The 7,961-nt window shown below is 34.8% G+C and overlaps 1 protein-coding gene across 1 annotated transcript; it reads right to left on the bottom strand.

Annotated features, from left to right (window-relative positions):
* Positions 1-698: 698 nt before the first annotated feature.
* On the bottom strand, positions 699-5,651 carry LOC133302868 (DEAD-box ATP-dependent RNA helicase 7-like). Its single transcript, XM_061502684.1, has 14 exons — positions 5,016-5,651; positions 4,459-4,593; positions 4,225-4,365; positions 3,979-4,090; positions 3,407-3,477; positions 3,148-3,302; positions 2,938-3,049; positions 2,647-2,748; positions 2,510-2,570; positions 2,247-2,415; positions 2,076-2,172; positions 1,860-1,954; positions 1,508-1,641; positions 699-1,275 (listed from the first exon to the last, which is right to left on the bottom strand). The coding sequence occupies exons 1-14, from the start codon at positions 5,493-5,495 to the stop codon at positions 1,067-1,069; spliced, it is 2,073 nt and encodes a 690-aa protein (XP_061358668.1). The 5' UTR covers positions 5,496-5,651; the 3' UTR covers positions 699-1,066.
* Between the last annotated feature and the right edge of the window lie 2,310 nt (positions 5,652-7,961).

Genomic DNA, 7,961 nt, shown 5'->3' with positions numbered 1-7,961 from the left:
ACCTATCCTTGGCTTTCCCTTTTTAAAGAAAAAGGTTCATCCCACATTCATGTTTCAACAACTTATTATTTTATCACATGATTTTATTATATTAAATAAATTACTTTGTAGAGAATAAATTCTACAAAGTAATTTCTCACTGTTGCTTCTGAATATATACTCTCTAATTAGAATTAGAAATATGACTTGAATAAATGCATGACTCGCCAATTGGTAAGTTCATCATTAACATTATGATGTCTTTCAGAGTAAATGCAATAAATACTAGTAAATAAAATTCACCTGTTTTAAAAAGTGGGGTGAGAGTAATTGTAAGCTATTATGCTGAATGATACTTAATTTATATATTTTCATGTTTATAGTAATTTCTTCGAATATTAAGAAAGCCCAACAAGAGAGTGGAGCGAGCATGTGGAATAGCAGCTGTTTTTCATTTTTACCTATGAAGTAGATAAAGGAATGTTCACCCCCTTTCATTTTAGTAATATATGGACTTCAGAATGAAAATGTAAAAGCACAGTTCACGTTAAATCAAAATTAAATCCTTAAACCCCAATTTTTTCTATCAAACAGGATGGTAATCTTACAGTCTAGAGAGCAAAAGAATTATGAAAAGATCAAAAGAATCGTTACAAATTAGATGGTCATTAGAGAGCAATTATGCAAAAACATGTAAAGAATGAAAACTAAGCTAAACACAACAAAATATATTTATATTTTCCTAATCACTGTCAATCATACACTCAAATATTTTTACTTTCGTGCCACATACTAAAGAAACCTAATTCTTACAAGTTCATGTCAAAACTGAGGTAAATGTAGGGCTCAGACGGCCAATAAAATTGAGGGGGGCAAAGTTTTTAACAATAAAATAGCAATAAATTAATAAAAAAAAAGGATTATATAGGTGAAGATTTATGAAGGCACAGTGAACCCGCCAATATCACTCCTCCATACCATAAGGGCCACCGTCAAATTCACTTCCCAGTCACTAATATATAATCTTCCACCGTACCTTTATGCAGAGGTACTAACACAATTCAGCACAGAGAACACCCTAACCCCTTTACCATCTCTTTCCCCCTCTGTTTCCGTTACCTCTCCCACCACTGAAACCATTTGAAAACCTATTATTCTGACTTGAAAATCTACCATTCCTGCCACCTGAAAACCTATTCCCACCACCAAATCTGCCTCCTTTTGATTGGTCTCTTTCTTGCAAAAGTGGCAATGCTTTTAACACCTCTAGGCTTACATTAGCAGCATTCTGCTGACCTGAAGAGGAAAAATAATTGAATTGAAAATATTAACAAGATGAAAGGTGCATGTAGAATTCATACAACGATATGCTAATTTTCAAACAGCGTCCAGGTGATAATTAAAGATTGAAAGACAGCAATGACAGTTTAGGGATGCTGTACATAATATAAAAAGAGTGGAGAGAAAAGGAATTTTTTAAAACGATTAAAATCTAAAATCTTAAGTCGACAATTGAGTAGAATTTTACCAGTAAGAAATGAATCTAAATCTTTGGCTGGTACATCAAAAACAGCACCATTTCCATCTGCAGTGAGAGTAAGACCCTGCACTGCATCAACCTTCTCCTCAGGCACAAATCTCCTCAGAACTCCAAATGCAAAGCTGCCAATAGCCCAAAAAAATACAAGTCAAACACCGCCAAACAAATGACAAAAACTCTAAGCAACTGATACTTTAAATACAGTTGATAACTTAAAATTAAAGAAATAAGTCTACACTCAAAACTAATTATATCCAAACCACCAGTCAATAAAAGTATCAGGTTCCTAGATACTGATATGTAGTCAGATGTCCCTAATTAAATAGTGTAAAGTTCTCACGATGGGGTGAAGATAGGTTTTCCAATCTCAAGATGTAATGTAACATAATTCTCCATGGAAGTCAGAAGTGATCTTTTCTTTATCTCCGTAAAACCCTGGACAAAATAAAATTTTCCCGAATCAGAGAAAAATACTGAAGATGAAGGATTTGATATATTGAAAAAAAAAACTGTAAGGAAAAGACATGGAGAAAATCTGTAAGAACATTTGACTCACAACAGCCTTGGCAAGAGCTTTTGCAAGTAACTCAACAGCTGATAAACCAGAGTTGTTTAAAAGCTCCTCAGCAGCAGACTTGAATGCAGGAATAACACTGCATTTATGAAATATGTCAACATCAACAGCAAAAGACAGTTAAAGACATTTAGCAAATAACAGGAAGCATACCTATCAGACACTTGGGTAATCATATCAGCAGCTTCCCCACCAACAGCATTGGCAATATCACCAGGCTGAGGAGCAGATACGTGTTCAAATTTCACACCCGATTCTCTTTCAATTTTAGATATATTCGACCTTCTGGGATCAAAAAGCATAACAGCAACTCCAGTATTACCTGAAGATAACCAAACCCAATTATGTAACCTGAAAACTTGATAAGACAAATATACCAATCCTATTATAAACAAATAATAAAATTCTAAATATACCAGCTCTTCCTGTGCGCCCAGAACGATGAATATAGGCTTCTACATCCCGTGGAGGCTCACACTAAATCAAATACAATTCAGCATATCAGATCAAAACACAAAAAAATGAATCATTATATGTATATGAACCAGAGTACCTGGATAATCAACTGAACATCATTAATATCTAGACCCCGAGCTGCCACATTTGTGGCCACCAATGTCATGAATTTCCCTGACCTAAAACCGGACAATGTAACCTGCAAGGGACCGGACAAAATTAAGAGAAAACAAAACAGAAAGAATGTACTCCAAAAAATATCACAAAGAAAACTGGTTATTCCGAAAGGAAAACGAAATTTCAAGACAGTTCACCCTTGCAACATCCATAGAATGAAAATCTCCAGAACTAATAATCATATCAAAAGTAATATCACGCAGCAGCTCACCTCACGTTGTGACTGTTGTATGTCACCATGGAGAGCTCTTGCTCCAGGCAACAACCCCGCAAGCTCAGAGGCAGACTCTTTTTTCTCAGCAAATATAATTGTCCGGCCTCCACTGAAACAAAAAACATGCCAAACAAAAAACAATTATAAAGATGCTAAACGCATATCATATTGAGAAGTAGAAATCACAAATAGAGTAATAAAAATCACCTGCTATAACAGCGAATAATGTCGGGGATAAGTTGGGACCTGGCAGTACTATTACATGGAAGAACAATATGCCTCACATTAGTACTAGCCTTCATTTTCTCATTCCCAACAAGATCAGCAGTTTTCTTATCTGGTTTCAGAAATTTCGCAGAAATCTGAGAACAGAAAATTGTTGAGCAAATTAAAAGTCCATATGAATAACACCCCAATCGGCACAAATAATGAACTTAGAACTAGAAATGAAAACATAGAATCATACTTGCTTAACCCAGCTTGGCAAAGTAGCACTGAAAAGAAGTGTCTGAACTTTTCTAACATCTTCTACCTTACCTGCAAAAATCAAATAAGAGACCATTGTAATCCTGAAAATATATTACGATCCAAAAAATAGATCAAACATGTAACCTTGAGTGATCTCGAGTACAAAGCATCATGCATTAGAAAATAAGGAAACATTTAGAAAGAACGTTTTCTAGAATTTGAAAAAAAAATCTAGTCTAATCAAATTGCAACATTGCTCCAGGTTATCAAAACCACAAAGGATACATGGAAAAGAAAAATGAGCTGACATTGATAATGTGCAACACTTCAATCCAACAATCAAACAAAGTAAAACCTCATCATCAACAATGTATTTTCACAAAAAGATGACAGTATTCAAACTTATTCATGCAAAAACTCAAGTACAACTAGCAAAACCAAAATCAACAATTAAAAAGCTACAAAAAAAAAAACAATATCATAGGAAGTTAAATAGTGACATGTAACCTCAGTTAACTCAGATATACATAATACATACAAAATTAAAATTTAGGAAAAGAAATCACATACCTAGAATGAGCTCAACATCTTCAACAAAACCCATCCTCAGCATCTCATCTGCCTCATCAAGGACACGGAACTTCAGTTGGCTCAGGTCAATATTTTGCCTCTCTATATGATCCTACACAAAATCAATAATAGTTTTAAATACACAAAGTAAAACTTGTTCGATCTACCTGTGAAATAATTCACAGTCATATCAAGAAAATAAAAAAGCAGCAACATGCAACAAAGGACTATTATGAGAGTAATTACCTTTATACGACCTGGTGTTCCAACAACAATATCAACACCTCTTTTGAGCTTCATCTCTTGAGCTTGATACGGAGCTCCACCATATAAACAGCAAGAAGCCAGTCCCATTGACGAACCATAAACTTCAAAATCAGCATGCACCTAATGTACAACACGCCACAGCCGAAAAATACACATGAATGAAATGGCAAACTAAAATAATCCAGCAACCAGATCATGTGTTGCGAATTGTACCTGATTAGCCAATTCCCTAGTAGGTAAAAGCACAATGACACTAGGAGACCTCCCATAGCCAACCTTTCTCACCGCTTTAGCTGGACCATTTGTTAGAGACTCTAATATGGGTAACACAAAGGCCAGAGTTTTACCCTGCATTTTCCCAAAAAAGCAAAAGATATCAGACTACAAAAGCAGCACACAGTTTTAACTACCCTTGAAAAGATATCAAAAGGGACACAATATGAGAAAACACACTCACGCAACTTGAAAAGTACTTTTCCAAAATTGTATTAAACTTTTCAAACTCCAAAGCCACCCCACTCTAAATGTTGTTATTTTTTTACTTTTTTCTGTACATTGTTATTTATTTTAAACTAAAGAATATCCATCCCTTATTAATTTAAAAAATAATAATTCAATTCAAAATAAACCCATTATTAATTTGTCATTAAATTAGCCTATAAATATCAATCAGTCTCAAGATTTTATTCACCATATTAATTAAATTAATATCTATGAATATTAATTTGAATGCATTTTAAAACACAGAGAATTACGAATAACGAACATACCTGACCGGTACGAGCGCGACCAACCAAATCGCAACCATCAAGGACGATATCGAAGGTCATGGCCTGAATCGGAAACAACGATTCGATCCCTTTCTCCTTCAGCTTCGCCTTCAACGGCTCTGATATCCTAAACTTGGAAATCGCATTCCGATCCTCCTTCTTCACAACCACTTCTTCCTCTTCCTCCTCAAACTTCGCTTTCTTCTTCTTATTCTTCTTCTCTTTCGATCTCAAACCTTCCTCGTTGGGATCCACGAGCTCCGAGCTTGTCTCGCTCTTCACCTCCTCCCCTTTTTCATCTTCATCCGAACCCTTCTTGCGCTTCTTGCTCTTGTTCTTCGAACTCAGCAAGTCCAGTTCGGGAACGGCGTCGTTTGGAGCCTGGTTCTTATTCTTCTCCTCCTTCTTCTTCTTCTTCGTCTTGTCTTTGGAGCCCTCGCTCGGAACGGCGTCGTTGGAGAGAGGAAGGAGAGAAGGCATGGCGGAGAACGAAACGGTGCGTTCGGTCGTTTGTTTCGGTTTAACTCCTGCTTCGGCGGCAAGCGAGTTGCAGCAGCGAAAGCAAGGAGGAGAAAGAGGGAGAGCTAGGTTTGGGGTTTTCGGGTTATTTAAGGTTTTTGGGGGTGTTGGGGTGGAAGCGTTCTCCGCCGTTGGATGCTGAAACCCTATTCTTACTTGGACGCTTCCCGTGTTTGATTTATAACCTGAAAGGCTGAAACAGTTAATGGTGTCTCACGTGAGTCACTCACGTTTTCAGTTCATAGTGTGGAATTTTTTATTTTTTATTTTGTAATAATAGTGTGGAATTTAGGTCAGGGGTGTTTTTTATGACCCGTTAAGTTTTTTATTTTGGGCCAGTACAAGGCTGAATACTTAGCTTAGGCAAGCCCTTAGGCTTTATTCTGCGGGCCCATGTCACTTTTGCTGTGTAAGTAAAAAAAATTTACGTACAAAAATAGGGATAGAGCCCGAGGAATTATAAAGAATAAACTAAAGCTAAGAAGGGTGTATTGGATTGGAATTTCAAAAAAAAATTAATGGATTGGAATTTCAAAAAAAAAAATTAATGGATTGGAATTGGACAAAAAATCCAGTGGTATTCATTTAGGATTTTAATGGATTGAAAAAAAGTCATGTGGTATTCGATTAGGATTTTAAAAGATTATTTTAGAATCCGTCTAAATCTGTTGGTATTCAATCAGGATTTTAAACAATGGAATCACAATCTTGTAATATTCAAAAATCCGACGATTTTAATTGATTTTCTATTGGTGTGGATTTCGTGAGACTTTTTAGTAAAAAAATATAAATAGGATGTCTCTCTCACAATCTCACCCTAACCTCTAGGATTTCTTGAGATTTATCTATTGTAGTGTTTTCTTCTTCCTTTGGCACGTTAACCCGCTCGAAATCGGGTTCCGCCATGGGAGTTTCATCAAAACTCAAAAATAGCATATTTTTGAGCGATTTTCATTACAAAACACAGAAACAACAAACTAACGAGATTAAAAACAACATATTTTTGAGTCATTTTTTATAAATTTTGGAAGTTTAAAAAGTTATTTTTAAAGCTACGGTCGCAGTTTTTCTTGGCACAAAAAGATGTGATTTTTATACTAAAAACAATATAAAATAGTGGAAAAATAACATGGAATTAAAACCCTCAAATCAATTTTCGTTTTACATCAATGAAACAATATCAATTTAAAGAAAGATTGAAACTTTCATAGTATGAACCCTATATTCGTAACAATACATTCATGAACGAAATTTCTTCATTATAGGAAAGGATTTCAAACAATTTTTGAGTTAATAGATAACTAAAAAATTATTTTTCAAAAGTCCCAAAGCAATTTAAAAATCTGAGAAATTTGAGAAATTTTCTAAACTTTCATGTAATAAAATCCAAAATTTCAGGTTTGAAATTTTCTTAGAATATTCAATGAAAATATGCATATGATATATGGTTAGAAAACTCTCATCACATAGAACAAAAACCCCAACGTTTTCAAGATCAATTGCAAAAAATTCGAAACAAAAATTTATCATGAACTTTAGGTTCTATATGCAAATTTAGAATTATTTTAATAATTAAAAAATGGGTTTTATAATCATATATGTAGGGGTGTTAATATGGGTTTTGACACGCGGATCGACCCGCGACACGACACGAAAATTCGTGTTCGGGTTGACCCGTAAAAAAATTCGTGTCGTGTTCGTGTTGAAAAAAATGACACGCAAAAAATTCGTGTCGTGTTCGTGTTTATGAATTCGTGTTCGTGTCGACCCGTATTATTTTTAATTATTATTTTATTATTATTATTATTATTATTTTTTATTTATTTTCGATCTATTTTTTTAATTTTTTTTGTCCATTACCGTTTTGTCCCCTATTTTGCGTGTTATTCGTGTCGTGTCGTGTCAACCCGCAAAAAATTCGTGTCGTGTCAGTGTTGAAGATTTTGACACGAATGAAAATTCGTGTCGTGTTCGTGTTGATGTATTCGTGTCGTGTCGAATTCGTGTCGTGTCAAATTCGTGTCGTGTCAACCCATATTGACACCCCTACATATATGCATAGCTTTGATACGAAATGAAGAATATAATTTTCAACCCATTGGTCAAACCCAAGAGCATGAACGACAAAACGTTATTGCGTGGAGAACTAGTATAACATTAGATATGTGAAGAGCTGATACTTAGTAATTTTGAATGTTTGTTAAAAATTATAGAGTAAACCCTTTTTGGTTCCTAACAAAAAACACGGTCCCCACTTTAGTCCCTTACAAAAATAAATTAGTTAGTTAGTCCCTAAAAAATTCAAAATGGACCCATTTTAGTCCTTTTGAGGGACTAATATTGGTCTTTTTTGAATTTGTGAGGGACCACGATTTCAACTAAATGGGTACACTTTGAATTTGTTAGGATTAACTGACTAATTTATTT

Source organism: Gastrolobium bilobum, unplaced genomic scaffold, assembly GCF_033153095.1.
Source record: "Gastrolobium bilobum isolate Gb01-03AN ecotype WA unplaced genomic scaffold, APGP_CSIRO_Gbil_v1 utg548, whole genome shotgun sequence".
NCBI classification, from domain to species: domain Eukaryota; kingdom Viridiplantae; phylum Streptophyta; class Magnoliopsida; order Fabales; family Fabaceae; genus Gastrolobium; species Gastrolobium bilobum.
This window is presented reverse-complemented; position numbering and strand designations above follow the sequence as displayed.

Coding starts and splice junctions, on each gene's coding strand:
- LOC133302868 (XM_061502684.1), bottom strand. CDS start 5,495: ATGCCTTCTCTCCTTCCTCTCTCCAACGACGCCGTTCCGAGCGAGGGC. Junction 2,416..2,509: donor TGGGCGCACAGGAAGAGCTG/GTATATTTAGAA, acceptor GGTTATCTTCAG/GTAATACTGGAGTTGCTGTT. Junction 2,173..2,246: donor ATTACCCAAGTGTCTGATAG/GTATGCTTCCTG, acceptor TCATAAATGCAG/TGTTATTCCTGCATTCAAGT.